We start from the raw sequence: 27,255 nt of genomic DNA, 5'->3' as shown, positions 1-27,255 counted from the left end.
CCTAACATTTGTCCTTCTGCAATGCATTGATGTTTTTTTCTTAAGAAGCTGATGGGTTTAAAATACATGATGTGATCTTCTGGGCTCAAAGTATTTGGACGTCAACAAAAAGGAGGCTGCTATCTGTTCTGTGAGAGAATACCTTTAACATTAATGTCCATTGGTTGTTTAGAAATCCTGTTTCTTTAGTTCTTTGGTAAGTATTTCTATAGAGAATAAATGTGCCCTTCTTTATCCTAATTATGGTGACTGCCCTAGACCAAAGGCCCATGTAGGGAAAGTATGTAAGTGATAAATTCATCCCTACCCCACATCCATGAGACACAGAAAGAAGTGAAGGATTATGGCTTATTCGGGTGCCTATCCTTTTGTACAACCTGGGATTACTTACTGTGTGAACAAATGAGTTCAAATGTGGGTCTTGACATCTCACATTATCTTCTTCAGGTATGTTTCTTTCCTAGAGTTGCCAAGTCACCTCCTATCAGAGACACTGTATAGACATAGGCACGACATCTACTGATTTTACTTAGCACTTAGTGAATGCTGAATATGCCTTAAGCACAGCAGGATCATTTGTTGAGAATAAATGACCGTACTCTGTTCAGCATGTACAAAGCTGTTGGTTTATTCAGCTACAAAGTTGGGGAAAGGGTTCCTTTATGAGTGAATAGCAAAAATGTGTTTATGAGCAAGGTATTTTTATACATACACACACACACACACGCAACACACACACACAGAGAAAAAGGAACATATACATAAACATCGTATTTTAAGTTTTTGATTTCCCTATCTTTCCCACCTCCCTTTAAAAAAACAGGTTGTGTGACACAATGTATTCTCACGTAGAGTTGGTACACCATACTGGTGTGAATTTGTATCTACCTCCTCAAGAGCAGATATGTCAAGCCGAAGGTACGAATTTGCACAATTTAACCGTTATGAAACAAATGACTGTAGGCAGTGGAGTCTTCATAAGCGTCACATGTCTACTGGCCACATTCCCTCTTTTGTACAACCTAGAAGGAAGACCATGGGACAAATACATCCATGCCAATAGAGGATCAATCAATGCCTCAACAGAACCTGTTGAATGGGGACCCAATGTGGAACTAGATGATATGACAGGAAAAAGAATTGTCAAAATTGCGCTTGCTATGATGCTCTGTCTCGTAAAGAGGCCTCAACAGAATCCTATGCAACAGGTCAATAAGAGATTTAACGTATTTCATGTGACCTTGTATTCAGGCACCAACCATTGATCCAGATCCGGCTCTAGATCTTTGTGAGTCCACCGAGTGGCTGAGTTCTGAGGAACTTGACGTGAAGATCCTTAACACACTCCTATTCATTGATGATAGTGATCTTCCTGGGCCCACTTCAAGAGCATTCGAATGATTTTATCATTTGCAGAGATGACACCTTATACAATAATCAGATCTCTTATAAATGACGGTTTCTCAAGGGTGATGATGATTTGACAAGTAACTGCTGATGTTGTAAGATTCGTCAAGCTTGAGAAGCTTATTCAACAACATACTGAGAAGAAGTTTCAATACTTGAAGATTCTTAAGCTTGAGGGTCATTACCTACTCACTCCGCAATCGTTCCCTCATCTCTTTAGAGCTGCTCTCTTGTTCAAAAGAAAACGCAAGGGAACATTCAAGGATTACAGAACCACAAGAGACCTCAATGCAGAGGTCTCCGAACAAGAGAAGAGGTGCTGCAAGAACCGCCGTTCAAGAAGATAAAGCTGGCACAACTTGACCATGAAGGCTTAAAGACTATTTATGGGATGTCAAATGAGGATACTGACTCAGTTGTAAATTCAGGTGAAAAGACCAAAGAGCTAATCATGAGCAATTTGTTGCAGTTACCAAAGTCCTCGAGAGGCTTGCATCAGGAATGGAGCATCTTCTACCGAGAGACCAGACTACATCATGAAGAGACTATGAAAGTTATCCGATGACTACCAATTATCTACCTCACTTTACAGCCATTTAAGAAAAAACAAACAAAACAAAACAAAAAAACAAACAAACAGGTTGTAACATCTTAAAAACCAGTTTCACAGAAAACATCTACATAGGAACAGTTTCTGATACATTCAGTTACACTAAGTGTATATGGTTTCAGTTCAATCATTTTCTACCAACAAACATTTTTCTACCAATTACAATCTCTTCCTTTTTTTCTTTAAGACAACTAAGGCTCAACAGAAATACCATTTTGGTTATAAACACCCTCCTCTTTCCTAAAGTTGCTACACATTTACAGAATTTGTGATTCTATTAATGCTTTAAGATTTTGATGCCACATTGTAGATAGCACTTAGTTATGGAGAATAGGAAAAAGCAAAACTAAACTAAGGGGGTATAAGATAAATCTTTAACAATCTATTTTTGAGTCCTTTAGATGCCGTCAACCAAGACCATACACAGGTTTCAGTCTTTATGGTGTGAAAAGATCGAACGGTCTCATGCATTTTATTTATGTTGACTTTTACATTTTGACTCATCTAAATACACTGCAAGACCCATTTACAAGAGTACATATACGTTCTTGTTTAGATAGATCTAAAGCTAATATATGTAGGAAAACAATGATACTAAAAAACTCTAACTTCAGGTTATATTAGGCTGAGACTTTCCATAGTAAGGTTCTTTCCATTTAGAAGCGATCCTGGAAAGTTTGCAATGGATGGGAAAGTGCATTAAGTGCTGTACCAGGAAACATACAGACTGAAATACTTTAATCCACTAGCAGTTAGTATAGAAAACATAAATGCTCTCTTATAATCCTTTCTCTTTGGTCTTTTGGAATGTATTTCATTTCCTCTTGACTAAAGTCTGGGTGCCAAGATGCAGGAAATAAATTCCTTATAGAATAGGTGCCTGTTTAATGCCATAAGCAGACCTATCCATATAAAAGCTGTGAGATAAACCATATTCCCACCATTGTAACTACCTCCCTAAAAATGAATGTCAGAGAAGGGCATGCTTAAGGAAGGTACTACTGGGAGTAGCGAACCTCCCACTTTCCACAGTGGCTGCTGTGAAGGCTGGGTAAGAAGAGCAGCCTGCCCTGTCCTTCCCATCAATCTTTAGATACCTAGAGTTACGAGTCTATTCAGTTAGGCAGAGTAAATTGGGGAGAACTGAATGTGGAGAGTAGTCAATTTATTTTTTGCAACCCTGTTCCTTTTGATGAATTCTCTATTGAAGTTCTTGTTTTTCCACAGGGTCTGTCAAAGTGAGTGCTCACAATGCATGCTTTCTGTAGTTGATTGATGGGCCCCTTGGATAGATATTCAGCTTGTCAGGACAGGGCAGTTTGGCTGAGAAGGCTTTCCTTTCTCAGCTCTGGGCTGTGTAACTCGCACTGCTTTCTCAATCAGAAACAGGAGATACCAGAGCAAAGGGTGAATCTTTACAGGGATGTAGTTAGGAGTTTGTTAACTGCCTTCTGGAAGTCAGTGTAAGAGTAAGTGGTGTTGATGGGTTCAGTGCGGGTTGTTTCCTTAACTGTTTTAGTTAACCAGCCACAGCAACAACCAGAAACACACGAATTAGGGATCTGTTTTAGGAATTCAGGGATGGGAGTGGCTCTACTCAAGGTTCGGCTTAACTGTTTGGTGGCAAATTGCAGCGCTCCATTTAGAGTAGCATGATCTCTGGAAAGCCGGCTGGGACTTGTCAGCGGCTTTTGAAAAGGTGGGACGCCACAAGAAGCCAGAGGTGGCCACTCAGGAATGGGTTCGAGTTTGGGTACACAGTGGGAGCAATGGGAGAGCCTTAGACCTATCTCTCGAAGTATATGGACTGGTGTGTTTGGATCTAAGAGTTTAGCATGATATAACCAGGAATTAGGATTTAAAGGTCTCCAAGTAGTTGAATATTTTAAAAGGCACTTAACCTGCCAGGCAAGACTCTCCAGAGGTGTCAGGTTGGGCACCACAGGGTCCTCTTCTTCAGAGGAATCCCACTCTTCCCCAGAACTCTCATTTAGGTAGTTAGCGTTTTCTTCTTCCTCACTTTCTGATTCTGATAAGGGACCAGGAGAGGGGTTTCTGGGACCCATTGGAATAGAAAAGAAAGAACCAGAAAAAGGTAACAATTGAAGCCAGCAAAACACTAACACTGGCAAATAGAACAAAAGATGAAAAATCCTTTCAACAAGATTACCTTGCCTGTTTCTGAGTCCGTTACACACACAGTATGCCTCTGGCTTGCACCGCTATGCAGTTCTTTGAGATTATGTTGTATATTCTTCACTTACAAAGAAGACATCTCGGCTCTCAGGACCAGTTCAGTGTGTAAAAGTCAGTCACTTACCAGAGGCACAGGTCAGTCTCTCTCCTTTAAGTCCTGGCTACCCAAGAAGAGAAGGGTCTTCATATAGACAAGCTGATTTTCTTAGCTTGGTCTCAACTGGCTGTGATACTCTGAAGAGACACTTGTGTCCTCTGTTTTGTTGTCAGGGATATTATATCTACTTGGTAATGAAAAGAAGCTCAGTGGACGGCTTCACAGTCTGCTGGTGCAGCAAATGTTGTGCAAGGGATGGTGGGATGAGTTGTCAAGGACATCTGGTGTGCACGGATCTGATGTTTTCCATAAGTGGTGCAATCGCCCTTGGAAGCTGGTGACTTAGCTGTTGGACTACCTGGAAAGGTAGCCTTAACCTGTAAATGAGAAGACTAAACACGATATTAAAGCCTGAAAGCACTAGGTAATATCACTGTCTATCTGTGGATATCCAAGAACACTGATGCTGAACAAGAAATCTTCTTGACTTTCCCATCTCTACTTCATAGGTGTAGGCAGATTTTCCTATTGGGAATGGCTCCTATAATCATAAAATTGGGAAGGAGACCTGAGCCCATTTTAATCCTTTGTTGGTACATATCTGGGCCGGTTTGTTTTTACATATGCAGTTTGAGCCCAGAAAATTATTTCCACAAAGCAGATCCCTTATGTCTTGAGAGCTAAAAAAACCATTTTATTTATATCTTTTTTACCTTTAGCTATTTCCTGCTTGTAGAGCTGCTAGATATTAGGACATTTGGTGGGACCCAGAGGTGATGGTCATATGACCCCACTCTCCAGGTAGTTGAAGATGGCAGGTATAAACCTTAATACAATAGGAATTACACTGAATGTAAACAGGTTAAACTCACAATTAAAAGGCAGATAGATACTCAGACTGAATTAAAAAAACAAAACAAGATTCAATAATGTTGTTAACAAAAGACATCTTAAAGCAAACAAAAACAACATAGAAAGGTAAAAAAAAAAAAAAATGATGAAAAAAGATAGCAATTTTAACATACAACAACAAAAGATTTTAAGCCAAAAATTATAGGGTCAGAGATGGAAGTGACCATGAATGAAACAATGGTATTCGATGTTATTTGAGGATTTGCTGTTCTTATCATATATCCACCTGAAAACAATACTCAAATTTTCTCAAGTAACCACTGATAGAACTGAAGGGAGAAATATAAGCAAGGATACAAAAAGCATGAAAATCAGTTAAAATATTAATGTACTTTGAGTATTACATGATTAAACAGAACAATACCAACCAACAGATATTGGAGTATGCACACACACAAATAGATCATGCATAAGGTTATAAAGTATAACTAGGGCCATTTGATTCAGAGTAAATCTCTGACCACCATGCAATAAAAGTAGGTATTAAGTGTTACTTAAAAGTATTCCCCTGGGAAGGGCGGGTTCGGGTAGAACCCGCTCTTTTTGTGGGGAAAAACCACCACAAAAGGGACATCTGTAATATTTTCAATAATAAAGATATATTAAGAGAAAAAAATAATCCTATGCTGAGACATAAATGATTCAGGGATTAAAATGAAAAGTATAAAGATTATTAAAAATATTAACACCGAATAATAAATGTTAACTCGTTTTAAAATCTCCTACAAACCCTATAAGATACTTTTATTGTCCCCATTTACACAAGGCTTAAGCTACATGGCCAAGGTCACACATCTACTGATAGTCAGAATTTGAACCCAGGGCACTCTTAACTTCTATACCAGTAATACTAACTAGAAAATACATTACAGAAATACCTTTCACAAGGTAAATTACAAAGTAAAAAAAATGATAAATTCGATGACATCAAAATTAATTATTTTTTGACTGAACTAAAGACATTAAGAACAAAGATTACAAATCAACAATAAGAAGTAGCAACCTCAGTAAAGAAATAGGCAAAGGACAAAAATATCCAATTTACAGAAGGGAAAAGCCACAAGTTATTAGCCATATGAGTAAAGGGATACCACACTATTCCATTTGTTTGGCAAAAAATTAGAAAGCTGGAAAATATCAGTGTTAGTGAAGAGACCAAAGGAACTCCTTTGGAAACCAATAATTATGGACGGGGAGAACCTTTCTGAGAGCAATTGGCAGCACTACTTAGCCAAACTATTTGCACACCTCACAATCTAGCAATTCTACTCTTGAGTAAATAAAGCAAAAAAATTCTCTTAAGACCAACATGCATTCTGATGCTTCATCTTTGATGGTAAAAAATTAGAAGCTTTCTAGGTTTCCATCACTGGAGGAGTGGCTAGGTAAAATGTGGTGAAAGCATATTAGAAGTATACACTGCAAATGGCTGGACTAAAAACATAGCTCTAAATGGAAAAAGCAAAATCCAAAATAGCAAATCCCATTTATGCCATTCTGTAGGAGGGATTTTAAAAATGAGTCGGCAAGCATCTCTAGTTTCAAATACATACGAGCTGTAGAAATAAGGTCATATAGTATGGCTTCATGTCAGTATTAGTCTTCTCAAAAATATTTCTCTGTCTTCTACACATTCTAATTCAGAACCCATCAGTGTCTGGCACATATTAGGGACTTAGCAAGCTTTTTGAAAAAATTAATGAGGGAATGATGAAGGCCTGCTGTAACTATAGAAATATTTTCTATTTTTATTTGAGGGAGCCAGAAATACCCAAATTATACTTAACTGACTTGTTAATATGTTGGACAAAGACACATTAAAGTTTTTTAAAGCAAGATCAACACAGATGATGCTACTAAAGCAATATAAAGGGAACTACTTACAATTTCATCTTTTAAAAGAAACAAAGCAAATAGTTTTAAGTTTATAATATTATTACATAGTTCAATCTGAAAAAGAAAATTCAAAACATACCGTAAGTCTTTATTTTATTGAGACAGGAGAAGCTGTTGGTTTTAATTCTTCTGTCCTCTTACATTTTTATTATTTTTCTTTCAACCAAATTCCATCTGCAAGATCAAGTACACTTAAGTCATTATATTATTCAAAACATACTGTAAAAGGCTCACTCAAGGAGAAATAAAACAAAGATTTTTTGCAGGCGTATGTAAATTCTAGAATGAACTCATTACTGTTTTTTTCTTTATATCACATGTGCAGTTTTCCCATATCTAAACTGAATTACCACACCTATTCTATATATGCTCATGTAGAATTTACCTTTAAAGAATGCGTTTTCTGAAAATTTGTAACTAAACAGCCTTACCATTCAAATTCTTTAGTTTTGTTATTTCTTCAACAAAGTCTCCCAAGGACAGAAAAAGATTTATTCCCAAAGTTGCTATTATTTGTTCTTTTCCCCCAAAGCACTAAAAGTAAAATTCAAGAAATAGGCTAAGCTTCAAGACAGTGAAACTATGGTGTTTAAATTGTATTGTAGCATCTTCTTTTTTGGTTTACTAGCTTTATTCAAGTATGATTGACAAATGAGATATTTGAACATGAATGTGATATTTTGATATATGTATTCATTACAATTACCACAAACTAACATTATCACTTCAGTTACCATTTTTTGTGGGTGGTGAGAACACCTGAAATCTACCTTCTCAAGTTTCAAGTATGCATACTAATTATTTTTTTCATATATTTTATTGATTTTTTTTACAGAGAGGAAGAGAGAGGGATAGAGTTAGAAACGTCGATGAGAGAGAAACATCTCATCAGCTGTCCCTGCACAGCCCCTACTGGGGATGTGCCCACAACCAAGGCACAAGCCCTTGACCGGAATCTAACCTGGGACCTTTCAGTCCACAGACCGACGCTCTATCCACTGAGCCAAACCGGTTTTGGCCATACTAATTATTAACTATAGTTACCATGCTGTACATTAAATCTCCAGAACTTACTCATCATTGAAAGTCTGTACCCTCTGACCAGGATCTCTACTTTCCCTCCACCTCCCAGCTACTGGTAACTTCCATTCTACTGTTAAGAGTTTGACTTTTTTAGATTCCACATGCAGTATTTGTCTTTTTGTGTCTGCATTATTTCACTTAGCAGAATGTACTCCCAACTGACCCATATTGTTGCAAACTGCAGGATTTCCTTCTTTTTAAGACTGCATATTCCATTCTGTGTATCTCACATCTTTACGCATTCATCCACTGATACTTAGGCTGTTTCCACATATTAGCTACTGTGAATAACGCTGCAATAAATGTGGGAGTGCAAATATATCTTTGAGATAGTGACTTTATTTCCTTTGAACATATACCTACAAGTGAGATGGCTGGATCACATGGTTGTTCTATACCGTTTTCTATAACGGCTGTACCAATTCACATTCCCACCCACAGGAATAAGGTTTCCTTTTCCCCCACATCTTTGCCAACGTATTTTCTTTTGACTTTTTGATAACAGCAATCCTAACAGGTGCCAGGTGTTATCCTATTGTAATTTTGATTTGCATTTGCCTGATAGTGATGTTGAACACCTTTAGGCTGACCTTTGTTGGCCATTAATACGTCTTCTTAATGAAAAATGTGTATTCAGACTTTTGCTCCCATTTTTAATTTTTTTTAATTAAAAAATATTTTTTATTGATTTTAATAGAGAGAAAGGGAGAGAGATGGAGAGTTAGAAACATCGATGAGAGAGTAACATCAGTTGTATCCTGCACACTCCCACTGGGGATGTGCCTGCACTCAAGGTACATGCCCTTGATCTTCTAGAATCAAACCTCCGACGCTTGAGTCTGCAGGTCGATGCTCTATCCACTGAGCCAAACCAGCTAGGGCAATTTTTTTTATATTAGGTTGTATGAGTTTCTTATATATTTTGGATAATAACCCCCTTTGGAATAAATGGTTTGCAAATATTTTGTCCCACTGCAGCTTACCTGTTCATTTTGCAGTATATTATCTTTTAAAAACGTTTCCAGGTTATAATGTTCAAAAAGTACTGAAAATGTTATTCATCCAAATAAATAAATAAACAAACAAATAAATAAATAAATAAATAAAACTAAAATATAGTTAGGCTGACCTCTGGTGGCCAGATGCCTTATCCTTTGGTAACTGACAAAACTGTATGAAGTTGCCCTGGTTAGTTTTGCTAAGTGCACACCTGCGGACTGAATGATCCCTCAAACTGAATAGTCCCAGGTTCAATTCTGGTCAAGGACAAGTACCTGGGTTGCAGGCTTGATCCCAGCTCTGGTTGGGAGACAAACAATTGATGTGTCTCTCTCACAATGATATTTCTCTCTGTCTCGCCTCCTCCCGCCCACTCTCTTTAAAAATCAATGGAAAAATATCCTCGGGTGAGAATTAACAACAAATAAAAATCATTTCTCATTTGTGGCAAGGTAGCCAACTAAAATACAGTAAAGGAAATAATGTTAGAAATTTAAAAAACAAAGCTACGAAGGTAGCAGGCATCCAAAGATGAAGAGAGCTGAGCAAGTAAAGGCCATAAAAGAAGAAAATGCCTCCAAATATTAGTTTGTCCTAGTTAGTTTACCAGTTGATTGACTTTACATAAAAAACAAATGGTATATATAGAAGTTCTCAAAGTAAGAATAGGTCTGTACTATCCCATTCTGTATTCACTCTCTTTAGGTGTCTATTGAGCATCTGAAATGTGGTTAGTGTAAAATAATGCCCAATTTCAAAGACTTGGCAGAAAAAAATATAAATTATCTCATTAATTATGTTTACATGTTGAAATGTCGTAGATATATTTGGTTAAAAAGTAGATGCCCTTTCTAGGCTACTTTCACCACAACTTTCTGGGCAGTGTACATTTAAGCTAAATAGTCTATAAATGTTACCAGTATCTTTCATGCATTCTTAGGCCTCTACGTTTCCTGTAACTTATTAAGTAAAAATGCTTTTTCAGAAATTAGACATCTTGATCATTTTGAAATTATGGGCAACCCAAATGCTTTCACATGAATTACTTTGAATACCTAAAATGTTTAAGGAATTAGGAATATGAAGAGAATGGATGAATCAATTATGGCATATTAATATAACTATAGCAATACTATAGCAACCTGTGCCTCAGTTTCCTCATCTTAAAATAAGGTAAGTTACTTCACAGAGGTTGTCTATAAAGATTAAATGAAGTAAAGTGTTCACACCAGTCAGTGTCTGGCACCTAAGTGTTCACAGATATAAGTTATTATGAAAACATCAATTTGAGTAAACCTCAAAAAAAGTACTGATTAAAAAAGGGAAATTGTATATTTGAATATTCATATTAGAACATGAGAACAATCGAGTATACTTATTCAGAGATGTATTTATAAATTATTAATATATAAAAATTAACAGTGAATTAAAAAAATTCGTTACTATTCGCTCTAACAGTAAAGTGCTCAAACCAGTGTCTGGCACATAAAGGTCCACAAATGTAAGTTATTATTATAAAAATATCAACATGAATAAACCTCAAGAACAATACCGATCGAAAAAAAGGAAATTAAGAACATAACTTTTCATATTAGAACACAAAACAATCGAGTATATTCAGAGATGTATTATCTATTATTATTACATAAAAATTAAGTGAATTCAGAAAATCCGTTATGCTAGGGAGGGAAGGTGATTCAATAGGAGAAAAGATATACAGGCAGCTCTGTAATCCACTTCTTTCTTTGTGTGTGTGTGTGTGTGTGTGTGTGTGTGTGTGTGTGTTTTTTCCTCATTGATTTCAGAGAGGGAGGGAGAGGAGAATCACTGACTGGCTGTTTCCTTCACGTCCCCCAAAGTGGATTGAGCCTCTAACCCGGGCATGTGCCCTGACCCAAATCGAACCCTGTCCACCTGGTTCATCGGCCGAGGCCGGGCTGTAACCTACTTCTTTAGATGGCTGTGAGTACTGGGATGCTCACTCTGGTCTGATACAATTAATTCCATTAAAAAAACAGTTTAAAGGCTCAGTTCCCCCTGAAGGCAGCACTCCTTTTTAAACAAACAAACAAACAAACAAACAAACAAACAAACATTTCTTTAGCTTAACCACCCTGTGAACGCTGGTGCCATTCAGTCCGGTTTAGTACCCGGTCGGTGCCCCCCTTTGTGAACCAGGCCTCGAAAGGAGGCCCACGTAGGGCAGCTGCATCTACACTGAATGGCCGCCTGCTCCCCCCTGCAGACCTCCCACCAGCCGAGGCCCAGGCTGGGAAAGGCCGCGGCCGCCTCCACCTGGAGACCCCGGGACGGGGCCCTCGGCCGACCCGGACCGTCTCCCTTCGCGGCAGCAGCCGGCCGCGGCCTGCCCTCAGCGCCCGCTCTCTCCCTTCTCCACGAGCTCCAAACGAACCCCCTCCCAGCTCCCTGCTCCCCTTCCGCTGGATCCCCCGGCACACTCCCCTTCTCACCCAAGGAGCATTTCTTTTTCCGCCTCACGCCCCGCCGCACGTTCTGGCGAAGGCCAGCGCGGCCACTCGACTCGCCCTGTCCATCGGGCACTACTTCCGGGCGAGCCTTCGCCCCGCCTCTTCTTAGAAACGTCACTTCCTACCCGACAAGGGCGGCTTAAACCGCTACGTTGGAGGTGGGTGGTCTTCCCGCCGCCGCCTTGGCAACTCGCGATATTTGCCTCTCCCGCGGGAGTAATTTAAACGCTGGGGCGGTAATCACGCCCTGCGAGCTCCGAGGCCCGTTCTCACCCCTCCCCACGGTTAAATGGAACCAAATCACCAAATAGCAAGTTAATTACCAGGACCTGGCTCTCCCCATAAATGTACATACTGTTTGTTTTGAATGGAGCCGTGAGAAGACTAGGACAATGAATTCCGGAGAAATAAAGTATTCTGGGGTCCAAGAAAAATAATTACGAGTTCGGAAAGTATAATACGAGTTCAGAAAGGCTAAATATGATGAAGTATTAAAGCCACTGGTGATCTTGAGTTCATGAAGCATACTTTTAGCAAAGTGGTTCCCAGGCATATTGAGAATGAAAGGATGATGGGGGGAAAATCCTTTCATTGTCAAAATACACTCCCCCCCTCCCCCCAGGAGAAATTAATATCTCAGGAGAGAAATTCATGTCAATTCCCTTTTGATGGTTTGGTAATTCAGTTTTCTAAATGACTTTAGTTTGTCTGCGTTACGGCTAATGCATTCAGCATTCTTAGAGTAATGTTGGCTGATCTGGGGGTGGAAACGGGGACATCAGAACAGGGTGTAAAAGGACAACTTCCCAGTAACATTCTTTCTGGATCAGGCGCCATGACATTAAAGACTTGGGAGTTTGTGTTTAGGCCTTCAGCTGTTCGGCCACAGCATTTCCGTGAGTCAAAAAGTATTTAACTAATGACGCCAACTGAGAGCAGACTTCTCACTTGGCTCTCAGCACACGCTCAGGGCAGGCTGCCTGTGTCTGTCCCACCAGAGTCAGCAGCGACTTCCCTGAGCCTTTCGTCTCCTTAATTTCTTGGGGTCATCGTTTTATTCACTGGTTTCCAGAAAGCCAGTGATGTGTGACACCAGCTTATATTCTGCCTCGGTGACCTCACGATGACCTCAGAGTCCTGGCCCAATCACAATGACTACCTTCCAGCCCTCACACCTGCAAGGTGCTCCATGCTCTCTGAACACCACCTGCTGGGAACCAAGATCAACAGAAATTAATATAAATGTGAGAAGTCCACCAGAAGGCTGAGTTTGGACTCTGATATTCACAGGGTGAATTTGCATCTTAATACCTACTGCTGACTCAGTGGCCTAAAGCAAACTCCCCCCTAACCTGATAATCTTACTGTTTACTAAACATTACCACTGATATGTCCCTTTGCATTCCTAAGAGACAATTGTGTATTCTAGTAAATAAAAGCAGTTGGAAATGGAGACTCTGTGGTACTTAACTACTACAGTTAAGCTTTTCCCTGGCTTCCCCCCACCATTTCAAAATTAACTTTTCTTGTCTAGTGTGTCAGTTTACACGTCAGCTCGTTCTCCAAGCTTTGAACCCTAGAGCCACGCTGGCTGTGGCTTTTCACCCCGCCCACCTGGGGCTCACCTGTACTGTGGAGGCTTCTTCCTGCTTCACCAGTAACTGCACCAGCTGTGGCTCCCACAGCCCAGAAATGGCCTCCACCAGCGAGCTGAGTCAGTCATCAGCTTCTCCAACGAGGTCTTCTTTGCAAAGCTTTGCTTCCACCGCTCCATTCCTGTTTCAAAGGGGATGGGAGTGTCACCTGTTGGGAGTCCTGTGAGTCTTGCAGCAAGAGGAGGGACAATGGGAGTTTGAATGGTGGGAGCCTTTGCTGCCTCATTTAATAAACTCTCCCCAGAGGACAGTCTCCGCTGGGAGGAGTAAGACCTTGTCTCCCCATTTGCTGGGGATCGGCAAGGCCAGGCTCCGGGCATTCAGTCAGCTCCTCAGGCTCCAGGATGGCTCTGTCCCTCTCAGGGGAGGGAGCCTCCTGCGTTTGGAGAGATCCCGTTTCCCACTGTTCCCAGAGGCTGCATGAGGGCGTGGACACTGCAGCCCATGGCTACCATCCTGCCTCCACCATGTCCTGCTCCACCACCCCCTTCCTCCTCTCTTCAGTCAGGTCACCCCACCTTCCTGAGCCGCTGTCCTCCTCTGTGAACAGAAAAGGAGAGGCGGAGGGGAGGATGAGTCCTGCATCTTTTCTGTGTGACCTTGGAAATTCGAATTTCTCTCTTCTAGCCTCAATTTTTCATTTCAAAATGTATCAACTGCAACTCTCTACTGCCAAAAAAAAAAAAAGAGAGAGAGAGAGAGAGAGAAAATAAACCTCTAAAACCGGTTTGGCTCAGTGGATACAGGGTTGGTCTGCGGACTTAAAGGTCCAGGGTTCGATTCCGGTCAAGGGCATATACCTTGGTTGCAGGCACATTCCCAGTAGGAGATGTGCAGGAAGGAGGCAGCTGATTGAAGTTTCTCTCTCATAAATGTTTCTAGCTCTTGATCCCTCTTCCTTCCTCTCTGTAAGAAAAAAAAATTTTTTTAAAGAAGAAAAAACAAAAACCAAAACTATTGGTGTCCTATTGCTGCTGTAACAAATGACCACAAACTGGGTGGCTCAACACAACACAGCTCTTGTCCTACGGTTCTGGAGGTCCGCAGTCCTCCCATCAGGTGCTGGTGGGGCTGTTTTCCTGAGTGTTAACTCTGAAGGCATCTAGTCAGCGTCTGTCTTTCTCTTGTTCTCTCTCCTTCTGCCTCCTAACACCACATTCCCACTGACCGGTCCAGCCTGGAACAGGAGCCTCTAGTCCAGTCAGCTGTGGACCAGGGCGGGTTCACAGGGTCCAGAATGGCTGCTGTGCCAGGCCATCGCTGCCATCCCAGGCAGGGTGGAGGGGAGGCTGGTACGCCCCATAAGGGAGGTGGTGCCAGCTCGGAGCTGGGCAGAGGCACAGGTGTCCCCTGCTGTGCCCAGTGTGATGCTTCCTTCCTCCCACTTTCCCCACAGGCCCCAGAGGAGCTCTTGGAAAAGGAGTTCGGCCACGGCCTCCAGACCCAGCAGCAGGCCCTCCGGCTGGAGCGCCCGGCCTTGGAGGAGAAGGTCCCACAAGAGGTTCAGGGGGAGCAGGCGAGGGTGCAGGCTCCGCAGGCTCTGCTGCTAGGTACACACCAGCCACACCCGAGGGGTCCGCATGGGGAGGCGGGTTGGGGGGGGGGAGGATAAGGGAGGGGACCAGGGCAACTCTCCTGGTTCTGCCAGCAGCTACTCTGTTTCCCCGAAAATAAGACAGTGTCTTATATTAATTTTTACTCCCAAAGATGCGCTAGGTCTTATTTTCAGGGGATGTCTTATTTTTCCGTGAAGAATACGGTACACTTTTATTGTTAAATGAAAATAAAGGAAATTTACTACCTGTATACGGTATGGTAGTACGGTAGTTGTCAACACAAACCAGACAAACTGTGAATCCTACAGTATCAAGAATTTACTCATTTATTCAATGACAATCATGTCATCATCCTCTGGAACATCATCATAACCATCCAATTCCTGAATTTCCTGGTGAATTTCTTGTGACTCCATTTCTTTCAGAATCAGTGGACCAAATCTTTCATGTTTAGCAATAGCACTGTCTTTAAATGAGTACTTCTTGTCAAGGTAGCCTGCTCGCAGTGCATTTGCAATGCAACTGTCAGTGATTTTCTCCCATGAATTCTTCACCCAAGTCACAACTTCTTGCAGTTCAGGTTTCACAAAGTTTCCACACTGATTTCTCTCCATTCTATTTTCAATGTAGTCATTAATTTCCATGTGCAAATTGTCTTTGAATGGCTTGTTTATTGCAATATCAAGAGTGTGGAGATAGGCCGTCATTCCTGCGGGAATCATTATCTGATCTATTTTTCTTTCTTGAAGAAATGTCTTCATGTCTTTAGAGCGGTGAGTGCTGGCTGCATCCCAGACTAGCAGACCTCTTTGGCTCCCTCGCATAACAAGCGGCAGCATTAAATCGACCCACTTCCTTATAACTGCTTGTGTGGCCCAGGCTTTTTCAGTTTCAAGAATAAAAACGCCCAAAATACGTTCAATCTTTTCCTTCTTGCCCTTAGAAATGATTAAAGGTGGGATTTTAGTGCCATCCAGACGAATTGCCAAAATACAGGAAACACGTGCACTTTCGTAAGCAGTGGAGGGAATGTAGGCTAAGGAGGCACCCTGCTGTTCAATTGTTGTTTGAGAGGATTGGCCCATAAACACTGCAGTTTCATCCATAGCAATCATGTTGGAAAGACTGTATTTAGAGAAGTCAGCATCATCAATAAAGGACTTGAATGCAAGTGCTCGCTTAATAACTTGAGTATCTTCCAACCTAAACAACGTTGTAGATCTTCTTAAAGACAGTTCACTTCGCTGAAGGAAATTGTCCAGCCAGTGTTGTGATGCTTTGAAGTCTTCGGGGGCTATGTCAAACTGTGGTGCCATTCCAAGGGCAAATTCTTGAATCTGAGCCCTATTCACAACCAAAGCCTTTGCTCTCCTGTCAACAACCCATTCACAGATCAGGTCTTCCAGCTCGGAAAATAATGGTTGCCGACCTGATCCACACTTGCGCTTTTTAGCATTTCCCTTGTCCACTTGTTCAATGAGGTTACCATACTCTGCTCGCCATTTTCGGACCAATCGCATACTCAACATCTTCTCTTTGCAGAAAACAGTAAGATTTTGGCCCCAAGAGTCTTCCACGATTCCTTTCTTGTACTCCACGGAGTAGCTTTTTCTTTTTGTGCTCATTTCTAGGGGTAAAAAAAAGGAATTGGGGTATCAAGGTGGGGGGAGGGGGATCACTTAAAATGACACAGGGTGGATCAGAGGGGGGAATCAAAATGGCACAGGAGAATCAGAGGGGGGATTACCATTTTAGTAACCCCTTTTGATCCTCCTGTGCCATTTTGATTGCCCCCTCTGATCCTTCTGTGTCATTTTAAGTGATCCCCCTCCTCCTACCCCTGTGCCACTGAACACCTTCACCAGACATCCCCCCTATCCCTTTATCAGACATTTACCCCCTGGGGCCTGCCTGGGGACTGTCACTGGGCTTGCTGGGGCCTGGATCTGGGCTGGAGCAGGGTCTGCCACTGACTGAGAACCTTCAGTCATCATAGGGCGGCCGCGAGCATCAGGTAGTGTCACCAGAGACAGACCAGCCTTCACCACCTTTGCCGTGTCCCATCCACTCTAATCCTCCTGTTCTTCTACAGGCATCTGCGAAAATCTCCTCCTCTCTCCTGTCCCGCGCTCACCCCTCACTCCAACCTCCGCTCCGCCTCCACACAGCAGTGACGTCAGGACTCCACCTAACGTCACTGGTTGCTAGACGCCAGTCGGGGCGGCCTTAGCGACCAGTTTACGGTAAATTAATTTTCATTCTGAGACAGAGCCTGGGGGGGGGGGGGGGAGGGAGTAGGGGAGAGGGCTTATTTTCGGGGGATGCCTTATATTTCACTCAGAAGGAAACCTGTAAGTAGGTCTTATTTTCGGAGGATGTTTTATTTTCGGGGAAACATGGTAGTTGTGAGACCTGGGGACCTGGGATGGGTTACCCTCAGCCTCATCTTCCTTTTTCATAAAATGGAGTTACAATTGCCCTGCCTCATAGGGGTGTAATGTGGATTTGGGGAGATATTACATAGAGAACACCTAACATAGCATGAGCCCAGTGAATGATCACTCTCATTGTTACTGAACATAACTGCACTTTCTGGGATTCCTCAACTTCTCTTCCATTCTGGAGATTTCTGCAAACCTGGGGGGCTGAGGCCTTCCCTGTCTGAGACACATCTGACCTGCAGGAGAGGTCAGTGGGCGAGGGGTATGAAGGTGAGTGATACACTGGGATGGGGACCCAGATATGCTGGATCAGTGGGTGGATGGATGGATGAGTAGATCTATGGATGGATGGGTGGGCGATAGATGGGACAGATGGACAGGTGGAGAGATGGATAACTGGGTTTGTAGAGGGATGGATGGATGGATGGATGGGAAGATGGCTGAATAAGTGGATGGTTGGGTGAGTGGTGGGAGAAGAGGGGAAGGTAATGAATTCACTACAGTTCATGCTTTGCTAAAGGGTTTTATTGCCATTTTGTGGTAAAGAATTTTAAAAAATGGGGCAGTGTCTGGATTTTTTTTAAGAATGCTATAGAAGTTGCTTTATTAAAATTCTATTGAGGAGGAAACATGACCAGGTCAGTTTTTCAGCATAATGTCATCAGAATATATTAAGCTCTTATATGTGTTTAATATATTATACCTTTTGAGAGACAGTAGGCATTTGGGAAACCTTTCACAAGTAATACACTTTCACAATATCATTGATTTTCACTCTAAACATAATTTGTTTTCCAAATATATGCTGAGCACCTGCTATGTACTGAGGTCCATGCCAGTGCTTACCTTATAGCTTATGGAATTATTGGAACAATATTTCAAAAGTCACTTGCAATAACTAAAATATAGTCTTAAAAGCCCATAACAGAAAAATATTAAATTTGCTAGTCCTAAAATTATGTTCTTTTTAACAAAATAAATAAGTCACTGAATAGCGTGCACTCTATCCAAAAATAGTCATTTTGAAAGGATTGCTTCCTTTGACTTTCAATCACAGCAACGCACACCTAGAACCCAGCACCATCCTCAGGGGAGAAATTTGAGTTTCTGGCTGTTCCTCTCCTGAGTTCAGGTGGTCATGTCTATTTTTCTGGGTGATTCTGGTTTTACTAGATTCTGTTTGGATAATGTGCCATCTCTTGCCCCCACATTCCACCCCAGGGGAAGGGTCATGTTCTGTCCCCTTAAGAGTTGGCATAAATGTCAACATTTCAGCCTGGGAGACCTGTAACCCCAGAAGAGGCGCTTGTCATTGATAATTCCCTGTTCTCCTCTTGGTCTTTGGCAGTGGTCGGCAAACTCATCAGTCAACAGAGCCAAATATCAACAGTACAATGATTGAAATTTCTTTTGAGAGCCAAATTTTTTAAACTACATAGGTAGATACATGTTTTTAACTTAACTAGAGCCCTGGTGCACAAAATTCATGCACAGGGGTGTGTGTCCCTCAGCCAACCCCTCAACTCTCCAATCTGGGACCCCTCAAGGAATGTCTAACTACCCATTTAGGCCTGATCCTTGTAGAATCAGGCCTAAACGGGCAATTGGACATCCCTCTGATAATCCAGGACTGCTGGTTCCCAACTGCTCACCTCCCTGACTTCCTGATTGCCCCTAAACACTTCTGCCTGCCACCCTGATAACCCTCTAACCACTCCACTGCCAGCCTTATTGATGCCTAACTGCTTCTCTGCTACTTACTGCCTTCCACTGCAGGCCTGGTCATCCCTAACTGTCCTCCCCTGCAGGCCTGATTGCCCTCAACTGCCCTGCCTTGCAGGCCTGGTCCTTCCCAACTGCCCTCCCCTGCTGGCCATCTTTTGGCAGCCATCTTTTGTCCACATGGGGCAGCCATCTTGTGTGTTAGAGTGATGGTCAATTTGCATATTACTCTTTTATTATATAGAATTAGGGTACTCCTAAGCTGGCCTTTGCTAAAAACCTCCTCAATCTGAGTGAGATACGTTCACTGAGGTAGACCCCTTCCAACTCTCCCATCCACACTCGTCTTGTATACTTGTTTCGTCTATGTCCTGTTGTTCATCCTCTCTATATGTCCAAATCATCTCAATATAACTTTCTCAATCCTTGACACTACATCTTCTTTCACTCCACAACGTTCTCTAAAATTAACTTATTAAACTTTACTTAAAGTTTTAAGTCTTAGTTAATTAAACTATAGGTACGTAAAATAAAATTTGGTATCATACTTAATAATGATATTATTTATTGATAAAATTAAATTCTTTACTATTTACCTTACAATATACATAAAATTAAATCATGACAATGACTGACAAACACTAATGTGAACAATGGCCTTGCATCTCCTTAGAAAGTTTGGGTAAGTCAGGTTTGTATGTTGTTGTTTTTAATTTTACTCGCGATTCCAGGTTCTCATCAATAAGACGACTTCTCAATTTACTCTTGATAAGGTTCATGCTTGAAAATGACTGTTCACATAAATATGTAGACCCGAATAAGGACAGAACAGCAAACGCTAGTTTTTTCAGTTGATTATATGAGTCAGGAATACTATTCCAGGTGTTAAAAATCAACATATCTTCCTTCTCCAGGTGTTTCAAAGCAGACCACTTATGCTGTGAACTGAGTTCACATTTGTTTTTCTCCAATATTTCTATATCAGCACAAAGACGTTCAAATTTCGAGCTCCACAATTCTTTGTTTTTTAAATCCAGCAGTTGCATTTCAAAGTTGCCAATGTCAATGTTAAAAGGAGAAAAATTTAATTCTGTTACAGTAGCATTAAGAGGTTTTTTAACAAAGGCTAAGGTTGCTTTGCTGTTTCTTAATTCCTTAAACCTACTGAGAAAAGCTTCCCTCATATTTAATAGTGTTGTTTTGAAATAGCAAATGTCAATATCAGAATTGTTTTCTTGGCGATGTTTCAACAGGCTTGGAAAGTGAATCAAAGTTTCTCTTTCAAAATCTTGAGCAAAAAGAGATAATTTATTTTCAAATGAAATGACTTCTTCTAACATTGAAAAAATTGTGTTTCCTTTCCCCCGTAGTTTATGATTAAGCTGATTTAGATGAGATGTAACGTCTACCATGAAATAAAATTTTTGGACCCATTGATCATTCATTAGTTCTGGATAGTGAACACCCTTCTCAAGGAGAAATGCTTTAATTTCTGTTAATAGGGAAGCAAAACGTTTCAAAACGTTTCCTCTTGATATCCAACGTACCTTGTTATGCAGCAGCAGATCTGGGTATTCACTCTCCATTTCAACTAAAAATTCTTTAAATTGGCAATGATTAGGAGCTTTAGCTATAATGGAATTGATGATGTTAATCACCAATTCCATAACTTTGCAAATTTCTTCTGGAAATGTCTGTGCACAAAGCGCTTCTTGATGAATGATGCAATGGTAAGTAAGTATCTCGTGATTAATTTTTTCTTTCAAAATATCAACAAACCCGTTTCTCACACCCGTCATACTTTTTGCCCCGTCTGTTGAAATTGAGACAATTTTATCAAGTGGAATATGATGTCTTTCAATGCACTCAATTACAGAATTTGCTATATCCTCTCCACTTGTTTGACCTTTGAGTGGCAATAATCCTAAAAGTTCTTCTTTAGGACCTGTAGATGAAACAAATCGTACAAAAAGTGAAACTTGTGCTGTATTATTTATGTCACAAGACTCGTCAACTGCAATTGATAAAGATGAAACCAATTTAAGATCTTCAACTTGCTGGTCAGTTATATTCGAAGACATTTTGACTGTTCTATCTTTCACTGTTTTAGCAGACAATGGTAACTCTTTAATTTTTTTTAGAATATCTCCTTTGTTCTTAAAATCTCGAAATAGCTTTTCGGATACATTTATAAAACAATTTTTTATGTATTCGCCGTCTGTGTATGGTTTTCCTCTCTTAGCAATCTCTTGACTAACCACAAAACTTGCAATATTAACATTGTTGGAAGATTGCATCCCATAATTAAACACAGAACTTGATTTTTCTTGACTCTTCTGAAGTTCCTCAACTGCCTTCTTCCTTGCATCACCGACAGGATATTTAGTACTAAATGACACATGTTTGGTTGTAAAGTGTCTCTCCAAATTTGATTTCTTGTTATGTGCCAATTTTTCCTGACAAATAAGACAGGTTGGAAGGCCATTTAAGTTTTGAATAAAGGCGAAAGTCTCGGTCCATTCAACTTTAAATTCACGGTTTTCGTCTTCTGTTTTTCTTTGCTTCTTCTTTGTAGCCATGTCAAACATGGCACCTAAAAAAAAGTTTCATTTTATAATAATAAAGCCACCAACAAAAATAATTACAATTCTTAAATTGATGACAAAAATACCTGTAGTATTTGTAGCTGGTTGGAAAAATACAGGTAACTTTATGCTTCAAGTAGGTACTTTTGTCACTCGTGTGCAATTTGCGGTCATGACCGGCACTAACCACTGCACAATGAGAATGCTGACTGACTGGCTCACTCACCTCGCTCGAACCTCCCCCGCGCCATGTCTCCTGTCGCCGGACCGACACCCCCACTTCTTTTAAGGCCACTTCTTCAAAATAGACTCTCCCAGGCCGAAAACTGACTTCTGGGCATGGGCCAAGAAGTTTCAATCGCACTGTACGTGTGCGCCCCCACGTGGTATTTTGTGGAAGAGCGATACTCAAGGGGCCAAAGAGCCACATGTGGCTTGCTAACCGAGGTTTGCCGACCACTGGTCTAGATATCAACAGGAATTAAACACTGACATTTTAATGTCAAGTAAGCATACTCATGCTACCAAAGAAATAGCCAGTAAATGCTATTAACTTATTCTAAGGATAGTTTTACAATATCACTTATTAAACATGGAAGAACATTTGAAGTCTTGAGAACAGCAACAAAATAAGCAAGACCAGAAGCATAAAAAATGTATACCAACATTACCTTTCTTTCGAAAGAGTGCATTTAGGTAATTTTCTGCTTGGCATTCAATCTTTTCAGTGTTGGACTGGCCCTGAGATGATAGCTCCTCTGTTGGTGTTGACTGTGAAGAATCAAGAGATGGTACACAATCCTAAAATTATATATATAAAAAAGAAACACCAACATTAAAAAATCACTTTCTAACTGTGGGATTCCATTAAAAATGGCAAAAAAATTAACTCTAAATGCTCATTTGTTCTATCTTTTAAATATATCGAATTATATAGAGAATATTAAATTTGAAAGACTCAGGAAAAATATTTAGCTCTGACAGAGGGCCAAATTAGCATTATTTCTTAGCAAAAGTATAATCAAAAAAGAGAAGAGCAGATAAGATATATTGCTGAATAATTTCACTATATATAATAACATGCTAGCAATGAGAATTTCTAACAAAGCAGTTATGTTCACCTAGTAATCTAACCAAAATAGGTACAGGTTCTAGAGTTCTCATTTCCTCTCAGACCTCTCACAACAGAACATAAAGAATTAGGATCCCGCTATACAAAAAGATGCTGCTTGTCTAGTTTCTGCCCTGTTTACAGTAGACACTAATATTTAATAATTTACACAGGATAAAATTACGATATGCAAAAGACTTCAAGAGATAGAAAAAAGTTAAAACTTTTTTTTAGTAGTACCACATTATCCTCCAACTACTAATTCCTAAGAAATTAGCCACAACCGGTTTGGGTCAGTGGATAGAGCATCAGCCTATGGACTGAAAGGTCCCAGGTTCGATTCCTGTCAAGGGCATGTACCTTGGTTGCGGGCACATCCTCAGTTGGGGGTGTGCAGGCGGCAGCTGATCGATGTTTCTCTCTCATTGATGTTTCTAACTCTCTATCCCTCTTCCTTCCTCTCTGTAAAAAAAAAAATCAATAAAATATATTAATAAAGAAAGAAAGAAAGAAAGAAAGAAAGAAAGAAAGAAAGAAAGAAAGGAAGGAAGGAAGGAAGGAAGGAAGGAAGAAAGAAATCAGCCTGTAGGATGGTCTTAGACCAAACCAGGACTCCAGGATCATCAGCCTTGTCTATGTAAATACAAAACAGATCAGAACTGATTTCATGAGTCAGGGAGCTATGAGAAAGAAGTGTGACATAAGCAAAAAAGATGAGTGGTTTGGGATTTTCACCTATTAGATAAGGTGAATGTTAGATTCTAACAGACTTTAGTAGGAAAATCAAGTATTTATATTCTATAAGTCACAAATTCTAAAACAAATTATATTTAAAAATTGTGTTACAATTATGCAAATAGTTTAGAGATAATTTCATAGCAGTAAAACTTACACTATCTGCTTCTCTTTGTAGGTTACAAAATGAACAATTTTCATCCATAGACCAGTCAGTCAGTTCTTCTGGTTCACAGTCTTTAAAAGAGGGAAAAATATTCATTAAATACACTAATTTTATTAAAACAAAAATACCACTCTCCAGAGCAATGGCTCATATAAAAATAAATAAATAAATGACTACTAACAGTAAGGGGAAAACACCTAAATTAAATGGTGACATCTAGAAAGAAAGAGACAGAGAAGGCTGTAAGGGGAGTATTTTTGCACTATTATGGGACAAAGTAGCAAGAACAATGAGCTGGTTATAAATTAATTTTCTAACTATAGGGTTCATCCAGCCTTCTGAAAGACTCAATTTATCATTGCCTATTACATTTTTTATTTTCACTATGGTATAAATCAGAACAGAGAGATATGGGGGGAAAGGAATAAATTTAGCATATTATGAAAGACAACATAAAACGGAGAAATGAAGTAAAACACCAGAAAAGCTCACAGATTTGAGAACATGGAATGCTGTCTAAGAAAAAAGTAGAAATCCACAGCTAAAAAGTCAGGCCAGATTTTATTACGTTGTTTAAAGGCTTTATTGCAAGAGTTAGAGAAAAACCAGGTAAACAAGTTATATCATTCAACATACAATATGACTTTTTTCAGAAGAATGTTCCGTATAATTCAACTACTAGAATATAGAGTATTTGTGGAAAACAAACATTGTGTAATGAAAGATTTTCTGAAGATATAACATTTTCATCCCAACTATACTTGGTATAGATAGTGATTTTTGAAACTTACCCCGGTAACAGAACTACCCCCACTCCTGCCAATTTCTTTTCCCAAATAAATTCATATGTAGAGCCTCAAACCATAATCAATGTGAGGCAGTTGTACCATAGTAATTTACTCTCATACTTTTGAAATACATAATGAAGTTGCATATGTTTCTGGTAAACTATCCAGAAAATACCCTTAGCTGTTGTTGGATTATGAGTAAAATTCAGTTATCAGCCCTTAGAATACTCTTGCATCAATGCAAACATACATTTGAAGATAATACATAGAAGATAATGGAATTTTTGGAATATAAAGTGTAGTGATAGCTTCCTCTGATTTTTGGCAGTGATCCAGAAATATTCCTGATATTTATCTGGACTTGGAAAAGGCAGCAAATAGGAACATAAGATCCAGTAAAGAATAAAGGAAAGATAACTATATGTGAAGTCTATGAAAATCTAGGATTTGAACTTACTAGCTCTAACTAGTCTAGCCAAAAAGTTTTTTCTTTAATTTCCACACCTATAAAATAAGGATCCCACCATCACTTAACTTATTTGAGGATCAAATGAAAAAAGTGAAATACTTTATAAATTATAAATATGCAAAAGCTATGAACAAGGTAGAACTACCAGTCTATTTTAACTCCTATACTATCACACTTATATTTAATAAGGTTAGTTTGCAAAAGGCAGGTAATTTTAATTTAATATCTGATTAAGATATTAAACATGCTTTTGTAAACAACCAGACAAATCAAAAAGTTTATGCAATCTATACAATTAAAAATCCAGAAGTGTAGCTACATATATTTATAATTTTTTTCAACCTTTCACTCTTGTCACTGGAACAGAATCACACATTCATTCACACTTTTGAATGTAGGATCATGGGGTCCTTACTAGGTGGCCAGAGCTGTCTGACCAATGGGATGTATATGGAGAAGTGACAGTATACCATTCCATAAAAATGCATGGAGAGTTCTCCCAGTTCTGAGCTTCCACCATCCAATGTGTGAAGAACTTGCTTCATATAATCATTAGTGCTTTAGTCTGTGACCTGTAGTCCTGAGGTAATATGTTCCCATCCACAGCCTGGAGTTCAGTGAATGTGATCACACATAAGCATGAAACAGATTTTGGAGCTGTTTGTTATGCAACTTTACTGTAGCAAAAACTTGACTCGTGCTAAGCAGAAGATAATTTTGATAGTCAATGAAATCTAAACTGCTTTTTTTTTTTTATTATAACTGCATTAATAGGGAATATGAAAGCAATCAGCATTGTGATTTTTAAAAAATAGGTGGTAGGCTAGGGAAGGGGTATATTTGAAAAAACATTGTAAGGTTTCCGTAATAAATATATTGATTCAAAGGATGACTTTGGATTAATTAAAACCATTACCAGCCGGGACCGGTTTGGCTCAATGGATAGAGCGTCGGCTTGGGGACTGAAGGGTCCCAGGTTCGATCCCGGTCAAGGGCATGTACCTTGGCTGCGGGCATATCCCCAGTAGGGGGTATGCAAGAGGCAGCTGATCGATGACTCTCTCTCATCGATGTTTCTGACTATCTCTCTCACTTCCTCTCTGTATAAAAATCAATAAAATATGTTTAAAAAAAGTAGATTGTTAAAAAACAAAACAAAACAAAAAAAAACCATTACCAGTTGTAAAATAAAATCGGGCATGCTGAGATTATCATCATTTACTTCAGAAATTCTTCAAGGAAATGTTAATTAAAATAAATGTCTACATAGTTAAATAAAGAGCAAGGAATAATCAACGATTACATAAATGCCAGTAAATTTTGCTGCGTTAAAAAAAAAATCTATGACTTTACAAATACTTAAAAATTGCTCTTTCTCCAGCAACTTTAAAAAAATATATATTTTATTGATTTTTTTAAAGAGAGGAAGAGAGAGGGACAGAGGGTTAAAAACATCAATGAGAGAGAATCATCGATCAGCTGCCTCCTGCACACCCCCCACTGGGGATGTGCCTGCAACCAAGGTACATGCCCTTGACTGGAATTGAACCTGGGATCTTTCAGTCCGCAGGCCAACGCTCTATCCACTGAGCCAAACTGGTCTCGGCTCTCCAGCAACTTTTGATTTTTAGTCCAAATAAATGATGGTAGGATTTATGTGTGTGTGTGTGTGTGTGTGTGTGTGTGTGTGTGTGTGTAAACAGGTTTTGAAAAATCAAGTGTAGAACCAATTTCTTTCTCTGTACAGGTTGTCTTTTTATGTCATAAAAATTAAATAAGAACTAAATAAAAACAGAACATAATCATTTTCTCTTTCAAATACACTTTGACAATGAATCAAATATCTTCAAGTTGTCTCTCATTTTGAAAATTTTAATACATGATTTTATAAGTTCAAAAGGGTCAAATTGTGTACTTTACAGGTACAACCTTATTAATGTCATGTTCTAGCCTATTTGCTCAGTTGATATAGGATTGGCCTGTGGACTGAAGGGTCCCAGGTTGGATTCCAGTCAAGGGCACACATTGTGGGTACTATCCCCAGTAGGGGCTGTGCAGGAGGCAGCCAATCAATGATTCTCTCTCATCACTGATGTTTCTACCTCTCCCTTCTCGGAAATCAACAAAAATATATTTTTTAAAAAAGGGCAATGTTATAATGAAAACTGAGAGTAAATGAATGACCATCCTTCCCACTGTTGGCAAGTACTCTTACAGTCAGTTTTCCTCCAATCATTTAACCCCGTGGTTAGCAAACTGCGGCTCGCGAGCCACATGCGGCTCTTTGGCCTTTTGAGTGTGGCTCTTCCACAAAATACCATGGCCTGGGCAAGTCTAT

General features: G+C 39.8%; 1 protein-coding gene across 4 annotated transcripts; it reads right to left on the bottom strand.

The window, feature by feature from the left end:
• Positions 1-603: 603 nt before the first annotated feature.
• Positions 604-22,449, bottom strand: DCAF16 (DDB1 and CUL4 associated factor 16). Of its 4 annotated transcripts, XM_084896940.1 has the most exons (4): positions 22,320-22,449; positions 13,315-13,465; positions 7,198-7,292; positions 604-4,687 (listed from the first exon to the last, which is right to left on the bottom strand). In XM_084896940.1, the coding sequence occupies exon 4, from the start codon at positions 4,081-4,083 to the stop codon at positions 3,433-3,435; it is 651 nt and encodes a 216-aa protein (XP_084753066.1). In that variant the 5' UTR covers positions 4,084-4,687; positions 7,198-7,292; positions 13,315-13,465; positions 22,320-22,449; the 3' UTR covers positions 604-3,432. The 4 variants fall into 4 exon arrangements, with proteins under 4 accessions (XP_084753066.1, XP_084753068.1, XP_084753065.1 ...); XM_084896942.1 differs by lacking the exons at positions 13,315-13,465; positions 22,320-22,449 and adding an exon at positions 11,672-11,783 and having other exon boundaries at positions 604-4,702; XM_084896939.1 differs by lacking the exons at positions 13,315-13,465; positions 22,320-22,449 and adding an exon at positions 11,672-11,783.
• Between the last annotated feature and the right edge of the window lie 4,806 nt (positions 22,450-27,255).

The sequence above is a fragment of the Pipistrellus hanaki genome (genome assembly GCF_964339955.1).
Source record: "Pipistrellus hanaki genome assembly, chromosome: 1".
In the NCBI taxonomy this organism is placed as follows: Eukaryota; Metazoa; Chordata; class Mammalia; order Chiroptera; family Vespertilionidae; genus Pipistrellus; species Pipistrellus hanaki.
Note: the sequence above shows the minus strand (reverse complement) of the source record. Positions and strands in the feature narration are given on the sequence as shown.

Bases quoted from the DNA above. Each gene is read 5' to 3' on its own strand.
- DCAF16 (XM_084896940.1), bottom strand. From the start codon at position 4,083: ATGGGTCCCAGAAACCCCTCTCCTGGTCCCTTATCAGAATCAGAAAGT.